Raw genomic sequence first — 26201 nt, forward strand, 5'->3', positions numbered from 1 at the left:
CTGGGCATAAACCAGGTCCCAAACCAGTGAAGCAAACCCTCGAAGCAAGGCCATCCCGAATTCTGGAGAAACAGGTTCTTCATCCTTGCTTAATCCAGCCATAGAAAATTGGGCTTTGTCCCCAGGCACAGCCCCTCCTTTGCCCCAGAGCTCTGCTGACCTCCCATAGACCCTAGCCCCACTCCTTGCTAGCTCCCCTCCAGGTGTTCAAAGTCCCTACCCGACAAGCAAGCTGATTTGTCCTGTCCATGTAGAGAAGCACCTGGTGACAATTTGTGCTCGTCTCAATTTCCACTTTTCATGCTTCGGTGGGAATGGAATTCTGTGGCTAATTAAGGAATGTCCTCACACTGATGAGAGACCAGTCACACAGATACTACCAAATAAAATGGAAAATCCCCAGCAGATGACTCAGGTATCAGAAACTCTGACATGTGGGCCTAGAATTCCCCACCTGCTGGGCTGTGGCACCCATACCATGTGGCTGGGCCAGGCTGTGAGAGGCTTTTCTGAGGCACTCGGGTGCAACCACCACACTACCCGGGCTGACATCATTCCGTGTCTGGCCTCAAACTCAAAGATCCACCTGCCTCTGCCTTCCGAGGACTGGGATTAAAGGTGTGTGCCATCACCAGTGTCTGCTGAGTTCTTTAACCATCCATCTCCGTGGGAAAGCAAGCACCCTCTGACTTCCAGGACCACTGTTTCTCTTGTCATCCTTATTGCTTGTGCTTTCTGGATCACAGGCTGTGTTGGGAGTCATTCCTGGGGTGGAAGCTGTTGAAGAGGTACCTGTGAATGTCAGCTGTGTGGTCACATCGGGTGTCCTTCTCCCTCTTCACTGCCATGCACCTAAAGCAGAGATGTGGGCCTCTCTCTCTCTCTCTCTCTCTCTCTCTCTCTCTCTCTCTCTCTCTTTCCCTTTCTCTCTCTGTCTCTCTCTCTCTCCCTCTCTCTCTCTCTCTCTCTTTCTCTGTCTCTCTCTTTCTCTGTCTCTTTCTCTGTCTCTCTTTCTCTCTCTCCCTCTCTCTCTGTCTCTCTTTCTCTCTGTCTCTCTCTCTGCGTCTCTGTGTCTCTCTCTCTCCCTCTCTCTCTTTCTCTCTCTCTTTCTCTCTCTCTTTCTCTCTCTCTCTCTCTCTCTCTCTCTCTCTCTCTCTCTCTCTCTCTCTCTCTCTCTATGTTAGCTGGATGTGGTTGTGCACATTTTTGATGCCAGCAGTCAGGAGGCAGAGGCAGGCAGATCTCTGAGTTTGAGGCTAGCCTGATCTTCAGAGTGAGTTTTAGAATAGCCAGGGCTATACAGAGCAGCCCTGTCTTTAAAAAACCACACACACTGTTCTAGTAAAAATTAATGAGGGGTTTCTACCCCACCTTCAATCATTCAGTTCCCAAATAAAAGACACAAAACATTTATATTTATAATAAGCCTTAACAGCACAAGAGCTGAGCAGGTATCTACCCTCTATGCTATCTGTCTACTGCCCTGTCAATAACCCCGAGATATGATGAGATACCGTGTTCTGCCTGGGCTACTCTTACTCCAGCTGGCCAGCCCTCATGGCCATATTCTCACGATTCACCTACCCCATGACATCTTGACCTCTCTTCACCTCTCTGTTCTCCTCCCCGTGGTCTCTGCCTCAGACCTCACCCAGCAACGGAAGCCCCACCTACCTCTCTTCTGCCCAGCTGAAGGCTGTCAGCATCTTTACTTAACCAATCATTTTAAATTAAGGAGCAAGGTTACATAGCATCACTTGGGTACATGAGGAACTCCTCATCCCTGAGGCAACTGGGGTCAGAATTTAGCACTACAATACATAGTAACAGACCAAACCTCAACACACACACACACACACACACACACACACACACGTATGGAAGTTTTGCCTGCATGTGTGTGCATCATGAATCTGCCTGTGGAAGCCAGAGAAGGGCATTAGATCCCCTGGAACTAGAGTTACAGAAGGCTGTGAGCTGCCATGTAGGTGTTGGCAGCCAAACCTTCGTCCCCTGGAAGAACAAACATCACTCTTAACTATAAGAGATGGCAAAGAGAACTACTGAACTAGATAGCTCTGTGGACAGAGAGGAAGCTTTCCTTCCTTTGTGGGAGTCAAACTGCCATCTTGGGGACATGGGCAGAGAAAAGCAAGATGGTGGAAAAGCAAGCAAATTTTATAAGACAGCAGGGGGAGGGTCTGAGCTGATGTGGCTCTCCAGACGGATCAGGAACTAGGTCCTCTGGCTAGAGGGTAGCTGACCTTTGCAGGAAGTTTCTGGAGCATTGAGGGTGGTTTCTGGTCAACAGAAACTGCCTTGAGAGATCTGTTTTTCTAGTAAACAGAAACCTTTAAGCTTGTTCACTTGATAACAATCTTCTTGTTTACCTAGCCAGAGTCCTGCAGTTTAGGACAATGTCACCTGCACTGCCATTTGGGGACAGGGAACCATCTTTCCGGCTTCTGCCTTGGTGAATTGACCCGAGACTCAGCTGTATCTTGTAAGGCTGCTACCAGTAGCATTTCTTGCATATGGAGTAATATAAGTGTCCTCCAACCCCCATTACCCTCATTAAATTAGTACGGTGGGACCAGTGGGATGGCCCAGTGGGTAAAGGCCCTTGCCATAAAGTTTGATGATTTGGGTTGGACCTCACAATGAAAGGAGAAAAACCAACTTCTGAAAGCTGTCCTCAGACCTCTGCATGTGTGTGCATGCACACAGATGGTTTACATTAAAACAAAATACTGTGTGATCTGATGCTCGGACAAGAGCATGCTTCTCTAGTCTCACGACTACTGTTTTGTTGTTTTGTTTTCTTCTGCAAGTGGGTTTCCAGGGCTCTGTTTGTACAATAGAAGATTCCATGAGGGCTGCTTGCCCAGGACGGGAGCATGGCAGGCATTTATTCCCCATTCAGCAGCTGCACACAGAGGGGAACTTTATGCTGCACCAGAAGGAAGTAAGACCTGCCTGTTAAAAAACATCCCCAGGCACACCGACACACCAATGACTTTTTTGTCCTTGTGCAAGGGTGTCAAGCTTAGACTTCCTGTGAAAGCAGTACCAGGCACTGAGTTAACCCAGGTTTGGGACACTGGCCCCGGGCTCTAATCTATGTCCCAGCACCTTATCTTGTGCTGGTGTTTGCTGTGACCACTGACGCTCACTGGGGCTCTGAAACTATGGAAGAGGTCTTGGCATTGGGAATGGGAGAAACTTGGACTGAGAATGGGAGGGGCTTGGGCTGGGAATGGGAGGGGCTTGGGCTTCAACTCATGGCTTCATGTTGACTCGAAATGCAATAAATGAGACAGTTTATTCCTGAGCCCAAGAGGAATGACCATAGCTTAGGAACATGGACTTGGTTTGTCCTGAGTAACATGCTCCAAACGTGCAGTTTAATAAAGTTCTCATAGTTGCAGAGCAAAACAAAGTTATAAACCAAGGAACTTCTCAAATATATTAAACATCGTCTAGGTACATTACAACCAAGCAGGCAAATCTGTGCTCTAGATCTCAGATATTATCTGATGGCATTCTTAGATTTGAGTTTGGCAGAAGATACTGGTCTGCTAAGAATGACTCCCAGAGGGGCTGGAGAAGATGGCTCACTGGTTAAGAGCACTGACTCCTCTTCTAGAGGTCCTGAGTTCAATTCCCAGCAACCAGATGGTGGCTCACAACCATTTGTAATGGAATATGATCCCCTCTTCTGATAGGTCTGAAGACTGTGACAATGTACTCATAAATAAAATAAATCTTCGCGGGCGGTAGTGGTGCACGCCTTTAATCCCAGCACTTGGGAGGCAGAGGCAGGCGGATTTCTGAGTTCGAGGCCAGCCTGGTCTACAGAGTGAGTTCCAGGACAGCCAGAGCTATACAGAGAAACCCTGTCTCGAAAAACCAAAATAAATAAATAAATAAATAAAATAAATAAAAATAAAATAAATCTTAAAAAAAAAACTTTAAAAAAACAACAAAAATAATGTCTTCCAGAGGTTGTACCTGAGAGTAAGAAAGGTATTAGGTCAGAGGCGGGTAACTGTCGGCTATTAGGAAAACTAAAGGTGATGAAGGTGATTCAGCTCTGGATCTGAAACATTCAGTTCTCCAAGATTATGAGTTCTTATCAACCATGTGGCCTTGTAGAATCTTCAGCGTAGATATGTTTCTTTTCTAGGAACATTTTTTAGTTCATACCAGTCCCTTGTGAGCCCTTCTGGACTTATGACCATGAACAATCCCTAACCCTTGAGTCTGATTTTTCCATTACTGCTCTGATAGAGCTGTTATTGGACCCAGGGGTTCGGTAGGTTCTGGCTCCAATGAAGAATTCACTAACAGATGCAGATGGACCACAGAAAGTCAGATTTATTTAAAGTGACATAGATGAATAGTTAGTATACTTCAAAGATGGCAGGAACTGGCTAACTTAAGAAATGGTAGCAGTAAGGGAGGTTGGGTTTGTTATTTTGTATGTTAGTGTATATTCATAAGGTGGATGAGGCTTTTTTTCTCTGTCAAATGCAGGCAGACCAACTCTTCCTTTTAGAGTATTTTCCCCATGACCCTTGTGTAAAAAAACCCACAAAATGGGGAAAGGTAGTCAAAAGTACAATGCCAGTGCCATTGTAACCAAACCAGGGTCTCCTGAGGATTGACTCATTTCCACAGGATACCTGACTAGGACAACCCCACTAGGGCCTGAGTTTCTGATGTAGTAGAAAGAACAGCACTTAACTGTAATGGGGTGTTTAAAGACAGCTGCGCTTCCTTGGTGTATGAATTAGCTTCTCTGTTGTTATGATAAAGCCAACTGACCAAACCAACCGGGCAAGGAAAGAGCTTACTTGCCTTACACTTTGTTGGGGGCCGACTTTTAGCAGAAAGCGGCTATCAGCTTTGCAGCCATCTTGAGCCATATACCCTGACATGAGACTTGGATTACAATAGCCTACAACAGCCAAGCACACTCTGATAATCTTGGTTTAGATACCTTGGGTGCGTGAGATTAAAGGTGTGTGAGATTAAAGGTGTGTAATTTAAGAGTGTGACTTAGAAGTGTAGAGATCAGATTTAGAGACAAGACCTAAGGGCATGATTAAAGGCGTGACCAAAAGGCATGGCTTAGAAGTGAGACATATAAAGGCGAGAGGCAGACAGAGATCAGAGAATCAGAATCAGACAGAGGAGACAGAGAAGGAGACACTTAGAGGAAGAGAGACTGAAGAATAAACAGGATTGAAACACACTCTGTCTGGTCTCCATTCTTCGAGTCCGCTCTCACCCTCTCTCTTGCTGAACCCCGACCCGTGAACCGGGATACAGTGGCCGCCAAATGCGGGGCAGCCTGGGCCTCAACATTTTGCTCAGGCCCCAACGTTTTTGGCGCCCGAACAGGGACACGAGCTCGGGCCTCGACATTTTTTGGCCGCCTGAACGTGGGACTAGTGCGGTTCTCAACAACACTTCCACACCACAACCCATCATTGAGGGAAGCAGGAACTGAGGCAGAATCTCAGAGGAACACTTCTGTGCTTGCTCCCCATCCTGGCTCAGCTTGTGTTCCTCTATAACCCAGCTCTACCTGCCCAGGGATGACGCTCTCCCATGAATCATTAATCAGTAAAATGCTCCACAAACAGGTGTAACATGAAATAGTTCATGTGCCTAGTCCTTTAAAGGACCCCCTTGCTCTTCAGTGATAGTTGTCTCTTGGACTTCTGGGAGCAAATGAAGATATACAAGCCAGCGGAGGCTGAGAGTTAGCTGGGAGAGTGTATGGAATTGGTGAAAGGAGGGAGGAAGAGGAAGGGGAGGGAGAGGAGGAGGGGAGGAGGAGGAAGAAGAGGAGGGAGAGGGGGGGATGAGGAGGATTGGGGAGTAGGCAGAAGTAGGTTCCAGGAGATGGAAGAGTAGGGTCAGAGAAGAGAGTTGATTCAGGAAGAAAGGAGATTGAGAAGTGCTAAAGGAGAGAAGCGATTTTGAAGAGAGAAAATAAGACACAGTTGAAAGTGAAGTGGGCTCGCAGCCGACTGAGAAGTGACCGTTGAGCCAGGAGAAGCTGAGGTAAGCCACAGAAGATAAAAGAAGAAACAAACAAAGTAGAGATAAGAATATAAAGAAAAAAAATTAACAACAAAAAGAAACATTAACAAAAGCTACAGTCAGGCTCACCGACCCTTCTGATGGTGGAAATTCTTTATTTGACTTTCTTCCTAGATGACTCTAGTTCTTGGTGGAGGGGGGGGGCTCCCAGGGGTTTGGAGACCTGGGGGCAGCAGCTGGTGCTCCAAGGTTCCAAGGTGAGATGGTCACTCACCAAGTCCAAAGTTGATCATATCAGGCGGAGAAAAAGATGTGGGAGAAGGAGTGGTCCCCCATGTAGCTGGGGACTCAACTCTCCCGAGCTCCAGCACCAGATGATCAGTTATTCTCCGCTGACAAAGTGAGCCAATTCAAGCCAAATTAAAGTATATTAAGGCAGGTTTATCAGAAACTGGGTTCCCTGGTCGCAAGGAACTAGGTCAGAGAAGTCACTATGGGGAGGAAGACAGAGGGAGAGGAAGAGAAAGGAAAGCATGCATGTGGAGAGAGAGAGAGAGAGAGAGAGAGAGAGAGAGAGAGAGAGAGAGAGAGAGAGAATATATGTCTGGATTATATAGGGTAGAGCTTCTGGGGGAGGGGAAGCCTAGCCCTTGGGCTGGAAAGTTTAGGCCAGAGGGCAGGGTATGCCAGCCACGCCCTGTAACAGGTAGGGACTGAGGGATGCTGAGAGAACCTGGAGGCCAGGTCCACTTTGGTATGTTAAATTCACACCTTAGCCTCGTGTCCCAGGTCTGAAACCCAACACTTACCAGTACGCTTAGTTGTCTCATGTCCAACCCCTTGCCTAAACAATCTCAATGCAGGTAAATGCCACTGCTTTGAAAATGGAGCATACAGTGACATACATTCCTGTTATGGGTGGTGGTTTGAATAGGCTTGGCCCAGAGAATGACAGTATCAGGAGTGTCACAGCCTTGTTGGAGGAAGTGTATCACTGTGGGGGTGGGCTTTGAGACCCTCCTCCTAGCTGCCTGGAAAGCAGTAGTCTGCTCTTGGCTTCCTTTGGATAAAGATGTAGAACTCTCAGCTCCTCCTGCACCATGCCTGCCTGGATGCTGCCATGCTCCTGCCTTGATGATAAAGGACTAAACCTCTGAACCCGTAAGCCAGCCCCGATTAAATGCTGTCCTTTATAAGACTTGCCTTGGTCATGGTGTCTCTTTACAGCAATGGAAACCCTAAGACAATATGTAATATTGTAATATGGCCAAATTGCCTACTTCCTTTTTGAGATTCTTTTCTGTCCATGGGAACTTCAGACTGTGGCCATAAGGTATGCCATACAGGGCTGCAGAGATGGCTCAGTGGATAAGAGCGTTTCTCTAATTACTTCATTTGACGAGACCAGTGCTGGCAAAAGAAAGATCACAAGTATAAAGAGATTCATGATTCCCAAGTCCATCTTTGGGTTAGCTTTGGTTTACTGGAGAGGGAATTTGAGCAGAGCAAGGGAATGCATAATTAAACAGTCATGGCTACATGACTGGTCTGGTCTGGTCATTAAGAAAATGCCCTACAGTCCTGTCTCCTAAAGACCACTCTTAGGGAGGCATTTTCACAGTAGGAAAAAAGGGTGAAGAAAACCCATCAATCCCTGAATGTGGAACCATAATGGCCCAGGGCTTCAGAGGAAGGGTCACGAGAGCTTCAACCTCAGGTACCTCAAACATAAGGATGGCAGGAGTTGGCTACCTCCCCACTCTCAACCTGGCGCCATAAAGCCAGCTCCCTGACCATCAACCCTAGTGAGAATTTGTTACCCTTACAGATATCAGGCTTCGCACCTTGTTTGACCTTATAAGGTTCCCCTCACGCCCACAGCCTTTGAATATGCAGATGAAGCATCTTCCAACACCCCTGCCTTGGCCAATGGTACACAGCCACAAACCCTTGCCTTAGAGACCCTGGCCACTCCCCCCGGGGGGCGTGTTCTTTGTCCCACTCATCTCTCATCCAGATCCTGCACTGCACTTATCCAGGCCCTACTAAGCTTCCAGTGCTACAAAGACCCTGAGTCCTCCCAAGCTCAGGAATTGAAATCCCACCAATCCTCATCCTGGAAAGCTCCATTTGGAAGCCACGCCCCCCAAGAAATCCTATATAAGCCCTTCCTTTGGCTTAGTTCTCTGCCGCTTCTCACGGTAACAAAGGCAACAGCCCTCCTGTGTCTGTGTGTGGTTTTTCCTCCCGATACATCTCTTGTGTGGTTTGTTGTGTCATGTGACTTTGTGGTATTCTTGGCTCCCAATTGCTGGGAAGCCTCTCGGAGCAGGGCTGTGTAACGTAACATTTTCCATGGAACAGAACTTGGCTGGAGAAAACCTGCCGGGCTGGAGTAAAGCTGTAACACTTTCACTGGGGAAAAACCTCCCTCTGCCAGAGCAGAATTGTTACACTTTCTCTGGGGAAGCCTTCCTCTGAGGAACAGACCTGTAACCCTTTCCATGGGAATCCCCTCCTGGAGAACTGTTGTACTTGCTTTGGGGAGACATTCCCCTGCCACACCAGCAGCCGAGCTAGAACAGTTCAAGCCTTTCCCTTTCAGAGCCTAAACACGTACAGTCATGACTAGCTTGTATCAAGTTGATATAAAGCTACTGGGCTCAAGCTTGTATCCTATTTTGCAGGAGTAATCCTGCTGGAGTCTGGGTCTTTAATGCATCAACAAACTTGGGAGCCACTGTCTCGCATTGATCTTTTTGGTGTCTGGCTACTTAGGTTCCTGGTTCATGTACAACCAGGCAGGAAAGGTACCCTCTTACTCAAAGTTCCTGTGCCTCCAAGTTTGCGTTCTCCAGTCATTATCGATCAGGATTTGTTTTTTGTTGTTGCTGTTGTTGTTGTTGTTGTTTTGTTGTTTTTGTTTTTCGAGACAGGGTTTCTCTGTGTAGCCCTGGCTGTCCTGAAACTCACTCTGTAGAACAGGCTGGCCTCGAACTCAGAAATCCACCTGCTTCTGCCTCCCAAGTGCTGGGATTAAAGGCGTGCTGTTTTGTTTTTTTTGAGCCAGGGTCTCATTGGTTAATGAAGACCTTGAACTTCTGATCTTCCAGTGCTCCACTCCCAAGTGCTGGGATGACAGGTGTGTGCCATCACGACTCATTTGTGAGGTTCTGGGGCTGGAACTCGGGGGGGGGGGGGGGGGGGGGGGAGTTGTGTATGCATCGGTTGCTAGGCGAGCAATTCTACCATCTAAGCTACAGCCTCCGCACTCCTTCAGAGATTTAAACGCCTTTCAGTAACAAGTTCAAGACAGTTTGGATGCTGTAATCCGCCTCAGAGTCCAGCAGCTCCATTCCAGAGCAAGCGCCTACCTGGCAAAGCTTCGCTGTCTAGTGCCCAGCCTAGTAGTCTACTACGCACGCGCATGCGCCCTGCCCTTATGCTCCCGTTATAGCTCCCTCCCCGCAGTTCCAACAACGCGCAGGCGTACTAAACCTCCCCGGCGCCGGGAGGCGGGCATAGGACGGGGGCGGAGCCTGCGGCTGCGCACTCGCAAGCTCCGCCCCTCCGGTTCGCTTACGGAGGCGGAGCGCTTACAGTGGAAACAACCTAGGTCGGCGTCGAAGTTGAGTCGCCTGAGACGAGGTCCCCGCCGCCGACCCACCCACCATGGCGCCTGCTATCCTCGGGCTGACGCCGCGCTGGGTGATGCTCCTCGGTGCCGTGCTGCTGTTGCTTCTGCCTCGAACCTCCGCGCAGGAGCCTCCGGGAATGAGTAAGGCCTGGGGGCCTAGGGGCCGGAGGAGGAGGGTGGCTGGGTCGGATCCAGGGCGGAGCCCAGCCCGCGGGCTTGGTGTCTCCTGCGCTCACGCCCTCCCTTGGAGCTGGGCACGGCAGCCACTCCTGAGAGTCAACGTCGTGCCCTGAGGCATGAAAGACAAGCCCAGTCGGAACCGATGCCTAGGCACCAGTTTAGCAGCTGGCTGCTTCGGGTTCCACTCGGGGAGCATCTGCATTCCTGCCTGTGTCAGGTGCTGGGGCCCGCCACCTTGAGGATCGGGGTCTTACTTATAAAGTGCCTGACACTAGCCCAGCACTGTTTCTGTTTGGGGGCAATCAGGGAGCTGGCAAGTTGTGTCCGGGTCTGAGGCTGAAGAGGGTCGGCTTGGTCAGCTTTCTGACCTTTGAACGCTAGGGTTGACGGGGCTCTGTTAGAGGGAGAGTATTTTTCTCAACCATGTTAGCTCAGGTTCATCCGAGGTGTCTTTACACTCTAGCCTGTCACGGAGTGTTTTCTCTTTGTGACCTTTTGCGAGTTGTCGCAGCTCTGTGTTTAAATTTCTTATCTGCTCCCAGGTGTGCCTAGGGTGTGCGATGCCTCACTCCTGCTACCTTGGTGAGAATGACTAAAAGGAGCCGACCCTGGCCGCTCAAGGGACTTGAGGCTAGATTCTCCTGTGAGGACTTTATGGCAGGCAGAATGCTGGGGAGCCTGTGGAGACCCAGGACCCTTTCCCAGTGCCTCAGGGGTGTCTGCTGTGTTACTAGGATGCTGGGGGGGGGGGGGGGCGCACCAGTCTCTACCTCTTGCCATAGAACGCGTGTCAGGTGTAAGGATTCTACTCCTTGACATTCTATAGGGAGATGACTAAAGTTTAAAACAACTTGTGTTTACAAAGAATCTTCATAAATTTCCATTACAGTATTCCCAAACTCACCTTTTTGTTATGTGAGGCAGGGTTTAGGCTGGCCTTGAATTTACAGGTGTGTCTTGTCTGCCTCCCGCCTCTCAAGTGCTGAGAATAAAGGTGTGTACCCATCCAGCCTGGCAAAACTCAACCTTTTAAATATTTTTTTTATAGGTGCTTGACCGAACCTATAATAGATTATAGATCTGTAGAGTGAAATTCATGACATTGAGGACACTTTGACAGGGCTTTTGGACTCTTAACTAAAGGTGTGTGGAGTCACTGTCTCTGAGCTTCATCTTGGGAAAAACAGTCCTTAAAAGTGTAGTTGTGTTCCTCCATGGGAATACTAAGGCACAGTGGTGGCTCCTGCAGGTCACTGGGTGGTGCCTCAGTTTGTAGAGGAATCTACAGTTGCCCTCCCTCTGTCCCCTAGAAACCTGCCTTAGTGAACTGTATTATTCAATATTGCATGCATGCCTTTTGGGGTGCCCTGCTCTTCCTTTTCTCAAACCGGGAGGTGTCAGTTTGTCAAGCAAGTATACCCCCCTGACAGGACAGTAGAGATTGTCTCTGAGTTCTGAGTTCTGTCATCAGAGCGGGCCCTCTTCAGCCCTTCCAAGTTTATTTTGCTCAGGGGCACAGAAGATGGCAGCGGGTTTCATAGGTTCACGAAGAGTAACACGGTCACTTCCTTAGTTTTCGAACTTACCCCCTTCCCACATGTAGGTGTGTCTTTCTGTCCTGAGTACCTGGGTTGACTCACCTGAAACATCAGGGACCCACTCAGAAATGAGTCAGTATTTATTGCCTCTCCCTTTAATTATTAAAGGAGTCTGAAAGTTCTTTAAAAATGAGTAAATAGCATCTAAACTTTAAGCCACAGCGCCTCCGAGTCAGGACTTTCATGATCAGCGCCGAGGAACTGCAAGGACATTGTTCCTATTTCCAGTGTGTGCTTGGCTGTGTCCCGTGATGGGGTAAGAGATGCTGTGTGTGGCCTCCCAGAAATGTGAGCCGTGGAACAGCAAGTCGTCAGTGTTTCCTTCCTTGCCTCATGAGTCTGGGAGTTACTTCAGCCGGGATGCCGGCCACTGATGCTCTCTGGTACACAAGATCCCCCCTGTAGCTGGTCTGTGGGGGAGGAGGAGTAGGAGGGCTGGCTCCTGGGGATTCAGACTGCCTAGTAATGGGCAGGCCCATCGTGGCCAGAACTCAGGAGCTCAGGATGTGTTTCTTGGAACTTAGTTCGTTTCAGTTCTCAAAGGCGCAGTTAACCAAAACATCCTGTAACAGATCCGGACCTCGTCATTCCTGGGGCCCCCAGTGTGGGCTGATAGTAAGCAAAGCCGTACTTTCTCATGGATGACTTTGGAAAAGCCGGAGAGTGGGTGTGTTCAGCACACCCTCAGCTGTCAGCATAATGAGAAAGATCTCAGCCAGCTAATGCCGCAGTTATCCTGAATGATCACATCCTGCTCGGCTCCCTCTCTGTGCTTGCTAGAGAGCTTACCATAAAGCGGCCTTTCCTAGCTTACCATAAAAGCTGCTCAGTTAATTTTTTGTTGTTGTTGTTTTGTTGTTTTGTTTTTCCGAGACAGGGTTTCTCTGTGTAGCCCTGGTTGTCCTGGAACTCACTCTGTAGACCAGGCTGGCCTCAAACTCAGAAATCCGCCTGCCTCTGCCTCCCAAGTGCTGGGATTAAAGGCGTGCGCCACCACTGCCCGGCTTAAAATTTTTTTTTATTGCAAATGGACAAATTATAATCTCACAGCTTGTTACTAATTTGATCAAACCATGGGAGTGAGTCTTTGAGGTGGTCTGTGCCCCTTAATTCTTCAGAGGTCACTCCTTCTAAGAGTAAGGATAGTCTCTGCCCAGCTTAAACATAGTTGCCAGAGCTGGGTGTCAGAGTGGAACCGGAATGCTTGTCTTACTGCAGAGCCCACACTCCTTCCTCTACCAAGTTCCTCAGTGAGCTCTTTCTGTTCTCTGCCTCTGAAGCCTAGGGCCATTTTAAGTCACTTCAACTTTTACGTGATTTCCAATCTCCCCTTTTCCTCTGAGCTCCTGGGTCCATCTGTGTTCTCTGGAGATCCCCAGTTGGGTGTTGCCCTTTCTGGATTTTTTTTTTTTTTTTTTTTAAATCCTCTTAAAAGACATAGGCTCACTGTTTAGCTCTGGTTGCCTTGGAACTCACTATGTAAATTAGGCAGGCCTCAAACTCCCAGAGATCCACCTGCCTCGGCCTCCTGAGTGCTGGGACTAAAGGCATGTGCCACTACACGTCTAGATGTTGTAGATAGACAGAGCTGGGAGGGGTCAAGTGTGTAGTGGCACCTGCCTGTCCCTTTTGGTGATAGAACTGTGCTGTTAGCCAGGCGCAGCCTTTCCTGAGTGCCCCTCCAGATCAGTGGCAGAGCACCAGAACCCGAGTATTGTCTTGCTTTGCTTCTGTCTTTTTGAGGCAGGATCTCTGTGTAGCCCAGACTAACCTGGAATTCTGATCCCTAGGCCTCAACCTTCAAGTGCTGGGCTTGCAGGTGTGCTCCACACCAGTTTTTTTCTCTTGAGAGAAGTCTTTCCTCCTGTGAAGTCAGAAAGCTTAATATACCCCTGGCTAAGTTTCTCCGTGCAACCCAGCTACTCTAGATGCAGAGACAGCAGCCCAGTGAGCCGGAGCATCTTCCCCCAGCATGCTTGCTCTCCCCCTAGGCGATGAGTGTACATTGTGTAGAACCTCGTGGACTTTGATAGGTGGCTTCTTTCAGCCCAGTTGGTCAATTTCACTTATCTGACTTCTCTTTGTGGCTTGGAAGTTGCTCCACTGTGTAGATAATCCAGTCTAGCTGTCCCTCCTTCTAGACGTGAACATCTGGGCTGGTTCCAGTTGGGTCATTGTGGATAGAGATACGGTGAGCATGCTTGCCCAGGGCTTTCTGTGGATATGTCTTCTGATGTCTTGAATAAGATATGTCTAGTGGGCTTGCTAGCCACAGGAGTGGCCGTTTCTCAAAATGGCTGAGCCAACTCTGAGTGTGCTTTCTTGTTGCTATGTGTCCCTGGTCATCTCTCAGGTTTAGCCTTTCTCATGCATGCATCTCTGTGAAGGCTTAATTTGCGTTTCCCTGGCAACCAATGACTTGAGTGCAGTGCTCCTTTCAAAGTGTGCTTGTTCTAAGGGATGGTGGAAGGAGCAGTGGCCCCAGTTGGACAGCATGAGAAATCCTTGATGTATATGCTACTTATATACATTTGGTTTGCTTGCATTCCAAGGCTGATAGCTATATAGACTTTGACCCTTTCCTGAAAATAATGCTTTGGGTTGCTGGCCGTGTCCCAAGGTGCTCTGCATGACTGGAGCAGGCTGGTACCACCTGGCTTCTTGGGTTTGGGAGCATAGTGCTGGCTGGGGAAGCTTGCCCCAGGATCTTGAGATCTAGAGGTAAGTTTGTGAGCTTGGCTTTGCCTCTAGGCTGTGGCTGTGGCCTCCTGCTCACAGGAGCATGCCAGTAGCAGCGGGTGTCAGCAGGTTAGTGGCTGCACAGTTTCAGGGCTCACCTATAAAGGAGCGCTGTAAAACACGGCTGTCCTGTGTTTAGAATCTTCCTTCCCAGGAGATTCCTTGCAGGAGTGGCTCTTCCTTCCGGTGACTTGCTTGCAGCAGGAATAAGTTGGGTGCCTTGAAGCAGGCCAGTACCACCAGAATCTTGATGTTCTGGGCAGAGGTTCACAGGACCCGTTTATTTTTTTGTTTGTTTTGTTTTTTATTCTTTCCCTTCAGTGATACCTTTGTCTCTCCCGGCAGGTTGCTCTGCGTACACAAACAGATCCTGTGAGGAGTGCCTCAGAAATGTCTCTGTAAGTTCCGCAGCTGGGGCCCTTGCCCTCAAGTCCAAGGAGGTGTGTGTGTGTGTGTGTGTGTGTGTGTGTGTGTGTGTGTGTAAGAGAGAGAGAGAGAGTGAGTGTGTGTAAAGCGAGCTGTCATCGGAGAATTACTGGAAGCTTTTCATGGTCGTGGTTAAATATCATCCCAGCTTCTCTCGGACACCTGAAGCCTTCCCACGAAAGGCTCAGGCTCCGTCCAGCACAGCCAGTATCCATGACCTGGTTAGGCAGTGTGGGGATACACCCTTCCTGGAGCTGCCTGTGATGAGGCGTGTGTTGGCCTTGGCTGACTAGGACTGCTTGCCTGGGTCACCTTGGGATGAAGTGGCCCTAGGACCCTTCTGAGGGGTCACCTTGGGTTTCAGTGAAACAGACATTCGTCTGCCCTTCTGGGAGAAATGGGCCAGCAGTGGGAAATAGCTCTCCACAGTGGAGATCTTCAGATGTCCTGAGAGGACTCTTAGTTTCTGCAGGGTGGGAGCCTGCTCTTTGGCCAGCTTGGGTGGCTCGTCTGTGCTGTTCCTTGAGGCTGAGTTGTTGACCTTGTTTAGCTCAGTCCTGTGCAGCTTCCATTGGGAACTCTGAGGGAGGAACAGAAGCAGAGCAGCAGGTGATCAGAGAACAGTCTTCAGAGGCTGCTCCCAGAGACTGCAGGGAGGCTTTGTAGCATCCCACCCTGTGGGTAGGTTAAGGACCACACAGGTCAGGGCAGTGTTTCCTCTTGGCTTCTACAACAGGACATTAGGAACATCTTAGAAAGCAGCAGAAGATTTTTAAAGGAGCAGTGCAGATCTGAATCGTGTCTTCTTACTTTGTGAGACTCCAGTGGACAGCAGGATCTGCTGCCTGAAAGTCACCAGCGGCTCCTGCCTCAGTATTGACACTGCTAGTGCTGAGTCTGCTACCCCATGGGTGGGTTTTCTTGACTCTCGAGGTTCTAGTTCCCCCACCCCCACCCCATGGAGGCCATTTTAGTAGTTAAAAAATAAATAGCTCACTGCTGTACTAGCCTTGTGACCTCATTAGCCTGGGTTGTGCCTGTTGAGGACGGAGTCCACAGAGGGACCTGCCCAGGTCACAGTGGCTTAGTCTAGTTGGGTAGAGTCTGAGGCCTGACCCTGCTCTGAACCCAGACAGCAAGGCTTCAGAAAGGCAAGGTGGAGAAGGCTAGCCCAGGCTAGGTGACAAGGTGCTGGGAAGAGGTGGGCGCCTGTAGGTCTTCTGAGGACCAGCAGGATAGACAAGGCTGTGCCAATTCCTTGATGCTGCTGAGTTCAGGGGCCTCTTCAGTTAAGGACAGAACAACGCCCATTGAGAGTGCTGTGTTCTCTTTGGAGCTCCTAGTCACATGAAAATGGAAGATTAGCTTGAGCCTTGTTTAGTAGCCAAAAATAATGCAGGAGGGAAGATGTTCCTAGCAGCAGGATCTGTCCGGAGGATCTGGTGGGACTCACTGCTGTTTGCCATGCACACTGTCAGGAGCCACTGTTGAATGCACAGTGGACACTAACCTTGGTCATACTTTAATGGTCTTGTGATAAATGCTATTCCAAACTGAGACCCACACCTAGTTTTTAATTGTTGAAGATGTGGTGACTTGCTTCCTCAGCAGATGTGTGTGCTCTTGAGAGCAGAATTTTTTTGCCCTGTGATGTGTGTAGTCTTCCCAAGGACACCTACCTAGATCAGCTGTGCTGTGTGCTGATCACCTTTAGCCCAGTTCAGCACTGTGGTATGGTGGACCCTGCTCTGAGTTCTGACATGTGTTGGTACAACAGCACTGTTCGCTGATCGTTTCCCATCTCAACTCTTGAGGGTTCAGGTCCCTTGAAGGTTCTGTCCTATTCTGATCCTTCAGTGATCCCTGTATCACCCTTCAAAACCGGACACTTTAGTGCAGCATAAGATGGGGCACCTCTGTACCCCATTGTCTGTTCAGCAAACACCGCAGGATGCTCCTGTCCTGTGTCTCTGGGTGCTAGGTGAAGGCCCCAGTTCTCTGACTTCCTGCACAGTGGGGAAGTGCTCTGTAGGGTGTGAGGAGGCAGGGTTGTTGGTCAAGGAATAAGGGCAGGCGAAGCTTCCTTGAGGAGATGAAGGAATCATTGTCAGGCTTGAGGAAGAGGGCTCTAGAGAAAGAAGGCCGCAAAGGCCCTGGGAACACAACAGCTTTCAGGACCGTATGGCTCTGTAAGGTGGACAGGGCTGCCAGCCACTGTGTTGGCCATTGACCGAAGGGCAACAAGGAAGAGCAGGGGTACGTGGGAGATGGATGTCCGAGATTCATCCATCCTGGAGAGATGGCGGCATGGGTAGCATTGGAGGCAGGGATTCTGTGGAAGGGTCTCCTGATGCAGGTCTCTTTCAGTGTCTGTGGTGCAACGAGAACAAGGCCTGCATGGACTACCCAGTGAGGAAAATCTTGCCCCCTGCTTCTCTTTGTAAATTGAGTTCCGCTCGCTGGGGCGTATGCTGGGGTAAGTTGTTTTCATTTACTTCTTGCAAAATCAGTGGGGTTTGACGATTCTGGAGCTTCTGCGCGATCAGCATGTGCTATTAGGAAGTTACTCGGAATGCTGCTGTACTGCGACTCTCGGAAGAAGGAAGCAGGGAGCCTCTGGTGGTCTGCTCCTTGGCAAGCAGCCAGGGTCCTGGAGGGCTTCTATAGCATCAGTGGCCATGGCACTGCATAACCCACAGGGGTGGGAAAGAGCATGTGGAAAGCCTGTTCGGATGTCCCATGTGTGTGATGTGCTACCCAGGAGCCTTTGTGGATTCCCACTGGCCAGTGGTCCCCAGCTGAGGACCCAGTTAGCCCAGATGCCTGCCTGTGTGTTTGTCTGTGGTGGTCATTTTCCTCCATGAAGGAAGTTAGCGCTGTGGGTCCAGCTTTCCCTTTAAGTGCATTTGTGCTGTGTGTTGCTGCCTGGAAACTCCTTTTCCTGGAGTGAGCTGTTTACCTTTGGTGGTTAGGTTTGGGGTCGCACAGGCCTCCTCCATGCCTGTGGAGGAGCTGGTGTTTCTTGACGCACTGGGATGAGGTTTTGTTGATGGTTCTTTGTGTTTGCATCATGGAACATCTCTGCCCCTTAAATCTTGCTTAGCTGTCTTTTTACAAAAGACATCAGGGTCAGAGTTCTATTGGCCTTTAGGTAAAACAGCTTGGCTGTTGTAAAAGCCCAGGGAATCCAGAAAGCAAGGAGGGCGGATACTGGGTGGCTGTGGTGTGTTTCTGGTGTCCAAGCACCACTGTGTCTGTTCTGTCCTGGTACAGAGAAGCATCTGAGGTCTTGGCCATGGGGTAGGGGGGAGCAGGGGGTTCTCATCCTTGGAGCACTGCTTGCCACTCAGATATCTCCCATCGTTGATGTGTGAATTCCAGATTACCTTATTGTCTGGGTTATCACACTCAGGAGCAAGGAAGACAATTCTAGAGCTGCTGGAAGTGTCCCCCACTCCCGGGTCCTGAGGCCTTCACTGAAGGACGGTCTGCTTTGTGCTGCTTTCTCCCCCTCCCCACTAAGGCTGCTTCTCCTGAGCTGTCCTGCACTGTGCACAGCGGTGTCCCCTCACCTATCTGCAAGCAATAGCAGAGAGAAGGGTGAGCGGGCGCTGGCTGCTCTTGATAATTGTCTGGTGCCATGCAGTTGCCACCCAGGTTACGGGATGTCGAAACAATGTAGTTTCTACTCACTGCCAGCAGAGTAGGCTAGTGCCTGTGGGAGGCAGCCTTGTACTGGCGGAGAGCAGGTCTGCGGCTGGTCCCCGGGAGCACATCATGTGACTGCTGAGGGTCCGAGGATTGACACCCACTGCACGTGAGTGCAGGCAGCTCGCCGGGCCTTGTGGTAGAGGCTGTTGGGCAGGGTCCATACTCCTCTGTGTAGGAGGTCACTTGAGGTCAGGCCACTAAGCCTTCTGATTTCACCGTAAGTCCGAGTGGCTTGTCATACTGATGGTCAGCCTGCACCGTGACAGTCAGTTCTTATGAAAAACCTGTGGAGTCATTTTTTTCCTCCTCTGGGAAAACTGTTATAATTTTTCCCCAGGGTTTTAATTGTAATGACTTGAAGTGTTATTGTTAGTTCATTTGGAGGAAAATGACGACTTTCTCCGTTGACCTTTTGTGCTGAGCAAGGTGTCACTCCCTCCTGTGAGGCCGTGTTTGCACGTGGGGAGAAGCCCATCCATGGTTAACGGAGGAGCCCCCACACTCCTTTCCCATCATGACGAGATTGCTGTTTTTATCTGGAACTGACTTTAGCTTCTGTCAGAGAAGCTGTGGGAGTAGACTAGTTTTAGTTAGATCCAGCTGTCTAAATGTTCCCGTTTGTAGCTTGAGCTTTACAGAATTCTGCAGTTAAGAACTGTACACCCACTGATGCCTATGAAGGTCTCCTTTCGAACCACACAAGTTGCTACTTTCTGCACGCTTTCGGACTGGCACCGGTAGACAGAACACGGGATCAGAGCTCAAGGGCGTCTGTCTGAGCAGCTGCAATGCCTGCTTCTGAGTTTAACGTGCTTAGAAGCTGAAAGGGGTCTGGTAGAGGCCAGTGATACAGGCCACTGGGCTGGGGCTGGCAGAGGAAGCCCAGCAGCCGGCCTTCAGCTTCCCTTGTCCCTGGCCCAGCAGCCCAGCAGCTAGGGGGTTTGCTTGTGAAGTGCCTTGGTGCCTGGGACACGTTGGCAGAAGCACTGCTGGGCTCTTGAACTGCCTCTAGTTTGAGCACACTAGTAGAGAAGCCTTGGCTGGGTTTATTTTTATTTTTTGTTTTTGAGACAAGGTTTTCCTATGTAGTCCTGGCTCTGAACTTGCTCTATAGACCAGGCCTTGAACTCAGAGATCTGCTTGCCTTTGTCTTGAGTGCTAGGATTAAAACCATGGACTAGCATGCGCCACGTGACTTCTTTGACTGTTGTGTTGTTTGTTTGTTTGTTTGTTTGTTTTTGGAGACAGGGTTTCTCTGTGAGGCCCTGGTTGTCTTGGGACTCAGTTTGTAGACCAGGATGGCCTTGAACTCAGAGATCCATAAGCCTCTGCCTCCTGAGTGCTGGGATTAAAAGTGTGGCCTACTACCATCTGGCTGGTTTTAATATAAAGACCTTTAAGACAAATTTAGAAGAACCTTAAAATTTAGTTTCAGTTTGTGTCATTTCCTGAAGGTTGGCTCTTTGAGTATTTCACACCATTGAGTGACACTGGCTAGCCATTTCTTTTTAAAGATTTATTTATTTTATATATGTGAGCACACTGTTTCTGTGTTCAGACACACCAGAAGAAGGCATCAGGCCCCATTACAGATGGTTGTGAGCCACCATGTGGGTGCTGGGAATTGAACTCAGGACCTCTGGAAGAGCAGTCAGTGCTTGACCACTGTGCCATCTCTCCAGCCCTGGTTAGCCATTTTTAAATATACTGGGACATCTGCAATGCTTGGATGCGCACATGTTGGTGGTCAGGGCACTTCCCCGTCTCTAGGCAGCACTAAGGAGTCAGGAGGTCGTGGAACAGACACACGTGACATCTTTTCTTCCTTTGCTCTTAAGTGAGGAAAAGGGTGTCTTGGTTTGGTTGGTTAATCTAGAAAACTTACATTGTAGACATTGGCTGAAACGAGCCGCGTGCCCAGGCCTGGGCTTGGGACTGCTTCAGTGACAAGAAGTGTCACTCCTGAGGGTGGAGGCGGGCCATGCTTGCTGACGTTTCAGCTTTGTGCTTGGGCTTGCAGTGAACTTCGAGGCCTTGATCATCACCATGTCGGTGCTTGGGGGCTCTGTGCTCCTGGGCATCACTGTGTGCTGCTGCTACTGCTGCCGCCGGAAGAGGAGCCGGAAGCCAGACAAGAGCGATGAGCGGGCCATGAGAGAGCAGGAGGAGAGGAGAGTGCGGCAGGAGGAGAGGTGAGGTTGGACCCCTCACTCAGGAGCTTCCCTCTGACTACAGGAAGGTGGCTGTGAGAGGCAAGGGTTGTGAGTCACACGCTGTCTCCATTTCCAAAAATGTAGCGTGCTTGCTGTCCACCATTTTCTGAGCTGTGCTTAGGTGAGAAGCTGGCCGTGTCTCAGACCGAAGGTGGCCTGCCTACTCTTCCATTGGTGGAGGAGGCTGGCAGAGTCTGTGCCGCAGCGCTCCTGCAGGCTGCGGCAGCCATAGGACTGCCGTTCCAGACTGAGCACTGAGTTCTCTGGGCCTCAGGCAGCCTTGGAGGCCGGTGGTGAGCAGGTTCAGCTTTAGAGCAGGTAACACGAGCAAATGTTGACAGTTGCCTTTCCCTGGTCTCCTGATACAAGGCTTGCATTTTCTCTAGGAGAACTTTTTAAAAGATCACGGTATTAGACATTTGAATTCTTGTTTGTTTGTTTGTTGCTTCTTTGAGAGGGCCTGACCTTGAGCTCTGTCTGAGTCTTCCTGCCTCAGTCTCTTGAGTGCTAGGGTACCAGGTAGTCACTACTGTGTCCAGTCAGAATTAGTTTGTGGAAAAATAGTAGAGTGGCCATCAGAGCAGCCTCTGCAGACTGACTCTGTGCTCACCCTGCTGGTCAAGGGCTAGGTGAGCCCTGGTGGACACAGTCATCCCCATGTTTTTGTAGGGAGCTCAAGAGTGCTGACGGAGCCTTTGGCCTCTGCTAGAGGAAGTGAATGGGCTGGGGGTTGGAGACGACCTTGCTTGTCGGTCATACTTGATGTGACCCGGTATTTCTGTGTTCTTTTCTTCTTTAGGAGAGCAGAAATGAAGTCAAGACACGACGAAATCAGGAAGAAATACGGTAAGAATGAGCTGGGCTTCTCGACCAGTCAGGAGCTGGGCAGCTGCTGCTTTTCCAGAGAATGTCCTCCACTGGAGACGGCAGCTGTGCGGTTGCCAGGGCAGCAGCAGAGACTGACCGCACTGTGTGCCTTGGGGCTCGGCCACGTGCTTTCTTTGGTACTTGTGAAGTGTGGCAGTTCAGGAAGATTGTTCATAGCTGCATGTGTCCACTTGCCTTAAAATGGCGCGTGCCTGTGGAGCTAGCCTTGGGTCTGAGGCTCCTTCCCTAGGGTGTGTCTCTTATTGTCTTCCGATGGGCTCAAACCACCAATCAGAGGATTGGCTGAGACCAGGGCATGCCACCCCTCCCTCTATGCTTTCTGGCTACACCATCTTGTTTGGAGAAACAAAGGAGTGGCTGGAGGAACCAGTCTGGTGATGAGCGCCAAGTGTACGCTGCTTATGTTATGTTGGACTGAGGTAGAAGCCCAGCATGGTGGATACTCTGTCTCCAGGGTCACACAGGACTCTGTCTCTGCTCCTGGTTTCTGTCTGCTGCTCCTGGTTCCGAGCTGGTTTTAAAGCTCAGAAAGGGCACTGGAGCTTTCTGCCTGGACTTTGTGGCTGCAGAGGTTGCTGTGGCAACTGACCCCTCGTTCACTGAGCTACGTGGCAGTGGGCTGCGGGGAGGCTCCAGCTGTGAGCCTACATTTTGGCCTTGAATTACTATCCTGTAATTTTTTTAAAGATTTATTTATTTATTTTATGTATGTGCATACATGTAGTTGTCTTCACACACCAGAAGAAGGCATCAGATCCCATTACAGATGGTTGTGAGCCACCATGTGGTGGCTGGGAATTGAACTCAGGTCCTCTGGAAGAGCAGTCAGTGCTCTTTATTAACTGTGTGTGTGTGCACTTACATATGCAAACATGCTAGCATGCACAGACGGAGATCAGAGCATGGCTTCTGGGAGCCAACTCTTCTGGCATATGGGTCCTGGGGTCTCAGGCTTGGTGACAAGGATTTTACCTGCTGAGCCCCACCTCACCAATTACACACACACACACACGCACACACGTACGTACGTATGTACGTATATATATATATGGATTCATCCTGTTGGTGATGCTGAAGGACCTTACCCACCAGGAGCTCAGTTACAGCGCTGTGTGTGTTAGCTTCTCAGTGCTGAGAGCAAAGGCCTGACTTAAACATCCTCAGGAAGAAGGAAGGATTCCTCTGTCCCAGGGTGACAGTTTTCCGTCCAGGGTGCAGTGCTGTGGGCTGTGGTGAGGCAGACCGTGGTGAGGGAAAGCTGCTCACTTTATGACAGCCGTGAAGGAGTTTGGGGGAGACAGCAGCTGGAACAAGGTGGGCCTTTAAGGGCCTACTTCCTTCAGCTAGGTCCCATCTCCTGATACTGCCATCGGTTTTAAGATTCCATGAATGGAAGTCAGGCATGGTGGCACGGTGACACCTTTGATCCCAGCACTGGAAGCAGAAGCAAGTAGATCTGTAAAAGTTGGCAGCCAGTCTCATCTACATAGAAAGTTCCAGGCAAGCCAAAGCTGTGTAGTGGGACCCTGACTCAAAACAGACAGACAGACAGACAGACAGACAGACAGACAGACAGACAGAATTCGTAAATGGGTGAATCTGTAGATGACCTCAGGGCATTTATGACCCTGTTGTAGAGCTCACATCTGACCATTTGCTTCACTGACTAAAAATGACCCTGAGTCCATGCCATGACACTGGTTCGTTTCTCTTGTTTAGGGAGATGCTATAGCCAAGCCCAGTTGTCCCAGGACATGCAGCATGGCTCATCTTGTTGGACATTAAATGTGCAAGTCTTTGGTTCCCTGCAGGGCTGTAGCCATCTCTGCGCATGTCAGGACTGTGCATCTCTTCTCACCTGGCCCATCATGCACTGGGACTGAGCAAGTGCTGTCGCTGTGGACCATTTTCCCCAGTGCTCCTGCTGCAGGCTCTGCGTGCTGCAGCCTCTGCGCGCTGCAGCCTGCGCTGGGATCTGGGCTTCTCTGACATTGGCAGCTGCCTCTGATCCTGGCTAGCCCTTGTCTCCTCCTGTTGGTCTCTGTCCTTGCTTCATCTTTATGTGTCTGGGGCTTCTGGGTGGACAGAACATAGAGACCCTGGTGTCTCTGCCCTAACAATCCTAGTCGGTAGATTAGAAGTCGTATACGTGTGAGTTGGGGGCTGGGACAGGGTGGGTGGTGAGACTGGATGAGAGACTGGGGTAATGCAAGGGAGATGCAAATAGATGGGGAAGGTGGAAGGAAGAGAAAAGCAGAGGTGCCACGGACTTCTGGGTGTGTTCTCTCTATAGTCTTGATTCTCCAGGCACAGTCACAGCTCTTAGGAGGTTTGAGACGAAGTGGCTTGCTTGGTTTTTCTGTATGATTCTCATCACTGCAGAAAGAAACACATGCAGAAACTTTCCTGGTTTCTTGTGATCTCAGCTGTGGCATGTTTCTCAGGAACGATTGGGATTTCTGTTCCTGGTGGATTTTATTTCAGTTTTAAAGTCACCTATAGCTCAGCCTCAGCAAAGGTCAGGAATAGCATGGACGCCTGCTTGGAACTGTAGTTAAATTGTCACGTAAAACTTTGCTGAGGTGTATTGAGTTTTGCAGGAGTAGGGTAGGCAGTTTTGTTTCATTTTGTCTTTGTTTGGTTTGGAGTTGGTTGTTGAGACAAGGTGTCATTATGTACTCTGGTTGGCCTAGAACTCTACTGGTAGACCAGAATGGCCTTGAACTCACATAGAGCCACTGGTCTCTGCCTCCTGAGTGCTAGGATTAAAGGTGTGCTAGCCGTGTTCCCTAGTGCTAGGATAATAGGCATAAGCCAGAATGCCCAAGGCTATACATTGCTTTTGTGAGTTTATTTCCAGTTGAGTGAGTGAATTTATAAAACAGTTTTTTTTTTTTTTTCTTTTCCCTCAGGTCTGTTTAAAGAACAAAACCCGTATGAGAAGTTCTAAGGTGGCTGGCACACACTTGCGGTGGATCATGCAGTTCCAGAGTTTCCTGGGAGTGCACTCCTCAGCAGAGCCTACGGAGACCTCGCCACCTCAGCCACCCTTGACCTGGGTGATCCCTCAGCCTCAGCACTGGCACCGGCGTGGCCTTGAGAGGACAATCCTGCTCTTGTTCCCTCTGTGTCTGTATGTAATCACCTGAGACCTTAATCTCGTTGATGTCCTTTTTGGGGGGAGGAAATGTACTTGGTCCCCACACTCTGCAAGCCGATTACGAAGCTGGCAGCCTGAGGTGCTGACTGGCTGCTGAGTGGCCTTGCTGGAAGATTCACATTGCAACAAACGAGTCATGTTCACTGTGTGATGGCAGGAACTGACCACCGCCTCTGCAGGCCCACTGTTGTCACATGCTGTTGGTTTAATTCTAGTGGCCTCCTGGAAAGCACTGTCCCCATGTCTGGTAAGGGTTGACTTCCCAACCCAGCTCTATTCAATAGTACAAGTCTTACAAAGTCACCGGAAGTCTTCAGTCCCTAAGGAAACGCTCCTACCAACCCTTCACGAGAAGCCCGGGCCTCTTGGATGGCATTTTTCATTTTCAGTCCTCACTAGGTTGAGAGTCTTCCCTCCATGGAAAACCTGAGCTGTGAATTCAGTTTGATCCTCCTGTGAGGGCTGCATGTCCGCCTCAGGCCTCTCCAGCTATGTCCTCAGAAGGGCTTTTGTGTAGGACAGAGTCAGGCAGCTGTTCAGTTGGTCCTGTACATATTCACGGAGGATGAACAGCTTGTGCTCCCATTGTCCTGCTGTGGGAGCAGAGTGTGTAGAGTTCGGAGGACCCCACACCATCCTGCCTACCAGGAAAACTGCCTGAACTGACACATATACCCACCTCACTTCTACCCTGCTTCCAGCCATGCCTCAGGTCACTGTGTCTAACACATCAGCATGGACCCTGGGAAGGTTGTCAGGGGACACTCGGGTCCGCGTGATTCCGTCCATAGTGTACATTTCTTTAAAATCCAGATGTGTTCTTAGTAAGCAGATCACAGCCCTGACGGCAGGGTAAGGAGGAAAGATATCCCCCTGGGAAAGCAGCCCTCAGCAGATGAAGGGGTCTTACTGTAGGCTCCCTCATACCTGAGACCTCACCACCTCACCTAGCAGCTCAATAACCTTTTCACTGTCAGTCTGCCTGTCCAGGGATTAACATTTTCCTCTCTTCTGATTTCCACAAACTAAGGGAATAACCTTTACCACAATCTGGAGTCTTACCATTTTTCTGCCTTGTTAGGCATTTGATGGAATTTAAAGCCTTGTCAAATATTTAAGTATTATAGCAGCCATTGAGAGTTATCTTTCTCCTGTTGAAAGGGAACCTTCCTCACAGGCCCTGATGAACTTTGTATTAATATGTAGCTCGCGTAAATTGTACCAGTTAGGTTGCTGAGCTGATGTTAGAGTGACCAGCTGCTAAAAGCAGAGCATTAAATTCTCCAGCGTAGAAATGCAGCAGGTGCTCGGAGGAGTGGTCTGTGCCTGCCTCTGCACAGCATGAAAAACAGCCACAGAACCAAGCCCGAGACCATCACACCCAGTGCCTTCGTTTTTAACCACTATCCAATAAAATGGTTGAATATGGCTTTGATTTCTTTGTGCTTTGTCCCACTGCGGCTATAACTTTCCAGGTAAGCCGAGCACCTGAGTTTGCCCTGTGAACTGTGTACCATGTCCCACAGGGACTGACTAGGCCAGTCCTGGAGTGGTCACCACTCCCTGCCTTCCATATAGAGAGGTCCTCGTTGTCA

At 49.7% G+C, this 26201-nt stretch overlaps 1 protein-coding gene across 1 annotated transcript; it reads left to right on the forward strand.

The window, feature by feature from the left end:
- The first annotated feature begins 9271 nt into the window (after nt 1-9271).
- On the forward strand, nt 9272-26034 carry Pttg1ip (PTTG1 interacting protein). Its single transcript, XM_034524467.2, has 6 exons — nt 9272-9832; nt 14554-14606; nt 17002-17110; nt 20366-20537; nt 21358-21404; nt 24359-26034. Exons 1-6 carry the CDS (start codon nt 9727-9729, stop codon nt 24394-24396), a joined length of 525 nt encoding a protein of 174 aa, XP_034380358.1. The 5' UTR covers nt 9272-9726; the 3' UTR covers nt 24397-26034.
- The last annotated feature ends 167 nt before the right edge of the window (nt 26035-26201 follow it).

The sequence above is a fragment of the Arvicanthis niloticus genome, chromosome 20 (genome assembly GCF_011762505.2).
Source record: "Arvicanthis niloticus isolate mArvNil1 chromosome 20, mArvNil1.pat.X, whole genome shotgun sequence".
Lineage (NCBI taxonomy): Eukaryota > Metazoa > Chordata > Mammalia > Rodentia > Muridae > Arvicanthis > Arvicanthis niloticus.

Excerpts from the sequence above, each read along its gene's own strand:
- Pttg1ip (XM_034524467.2), top strand. The coding sequence starts at position 9,727 with ATGGCGCCTGCTATCCTCGGGCTGACGCCGCGCTGGGTGATGCTCCTC. Across the intron at positions 17,111-20,365 it reads TCGCTGGGGCGTATGCTGGG|TGAACTTCGAGGCCTTGATC; the intron begins GTAAGTTGTTTT and ends TTGGGCTTGCAG. Across the intron at positions 21,405-24,358 it reads CGAAATCAGGAAGAAATACG|GTCTGTTTAAAGAACAAAAC; the intron begins GTAAGAATGAGC and ends CTTTTCCCTCAG.